Source organism: Capsicum annuum, chromosome 10 (assembly GCF_002878395.1).
Source record: "Capsicum annuum cultivar UCD-10X-F1 chromosome 10, UCD10Xv1.1, whole genome shotgun sequence".
Taxonomy (NCBI): Eukaryota; Viridiplantae; Streptophyta; class Magnoliopsida; order Solanales; family Solanaceae; genus Capsicum; species Capsicum annuum.
Window position 1 is genome coordinate 22,016,366 of NC_061120.1, and position 1,577 is coordinate 22,017,942.

General features: G+C 37.3%; 1 protein-coding gene across 1 annotated transcript in view; it reads right to left on the reverse strand.

The window, feature by feature from the left end:
- The window catches only part of LOC107845417 (secretory carrier-associated membrane protein 2), an 18,953-nt gene extending 17,376 nt beyond the window's left edge, over positions 1 to 1,577 (reverse strand). The window contains exon 1 of the mRNA XM_016689715.2: positions 1,133 to 1,577. Coding sequence (XP_016545201.1) covers positions 1,133 to 1,195 — 63 coding nt within the window. The 5' untranslated portion in view covers positions 1,196 to 1,577. The remainder of the gene's footprint in view (positions 1 to 1,132) is intronic.

Genomic DNA, 1,577 nt, shown 5'->3' on the forward strand with positions numbered 1-1,577 from the left:
TTGAACTTTAATTCCAACAACACAAAACAATCATCCCCTCACTCCTCACCCCAACATACACTTACGTCATGAAACAAGATGCTAAAACCCCAAATACCCAATTCGGCAAAGTTAATTTCAAGTCTTTTCGCTTTCGAGAAATCAGTCAATACACTTACCCATAAAGAAAAGAAACTTTTAACTTTATTCCGCATACATAACTGTACTAACTTCAACATGAAATAAGATATTAAAACCCCAAATACCCAATTCAACAAAGTCAATTTCTCTACTATTTTTCTATAACTGTGGTGTTCGGGCCAGCTTTCGCACCCCAGACTAAATGCATGGGATACCTGCCACCTCCCACCAGCATCAGATATCACAGTCAATTTCAAGTCTTACACTATCAAGAAATCAGATAATTCACTTATCCATCAAGAAAAAGACTTAAATTATAGTTACAATTACACAAAACAATCACCCCCCAGACCCAACCCACCACCACTACCACCATAAAAAAGCACAAAAAAGAGAGCTTACAGCAAAAGGGCTGACTTCTTCTTTATCAAAGTAAATTTCAAATCTTACACTATCAAGAAATCAGTAAATTCACATACCCATCAAGAAAAATATTAAACATTTAGTTCCAAAAACACAAAACAATCATCCCCTCACCTCACCCCCACCCCAACATACACTTACATCATGAAACAACATACTAAAACCCAAACACCCAATTCAGCAAAGTCAATTTCTCCCTTTTATTGTAAATAACCACAGTATCCGGGCCAGCTTTCGCGCACCTCACACTTAATCCACGGGATAACTGCCACCTCCCACCAACAACAGATATCACAAAGTCAATTTCAAGTCTTACACTATCAAGAAATCAATCATTCACATTCACATCAAGAAAAAAACTTAAATATTAGTTCCACAACATAAAACAATCACCCCTCACCCCACCCCACACACCCAAAAGAAAAAACTCAAAAAGGAAAGCTAACAGCAAAGGGGAAGCAGAGTCAATTTCAAGTCTTTACACTATCAAGAAATCATTGGCACATATCCATCAAGAAAAAGACTTAAACTTCAGTTCTACAAATAACAAACAATCACCACCCACCCACCCAAAAAACAGAGAGCTTACAGCAAAAGGGTTAACTTCTTCTTCTTCTTCAGCAAAAGGGTTGCGATCATAATGACTAGCCATTTTCAGCAAAGTCTTGTTGCTGTCTCAACAATTTTTTGTCCAAAAAAATCAGAGAGAAGAAGCAAATAAAGGGAAGGTGAGATCTGAATAGTCAAATAGCTGAAAAAGCTTAGGAGACAAGGAAGAAAGAGGAAGTCTGCGTTAATAAAAATTCAAAAATAGGGGGCTATTTTATACAAAATGTGAAATTGGAATTCTACCATTCTAGAGAGAGAGAAAAAAGTCTTTGCTATGAGGTTTGAAATTTTTGGTATAGAGAGGGAGAGACACATAGAGAGGTAAAAGAGGAGACACACATAGGAGAAAAATAAGCCACAGGGGCCTGGCAAGTTTCCAATTAAACATAGGAGAAAAATAAGCCACAGGGCCTGGCAAGTTTCCA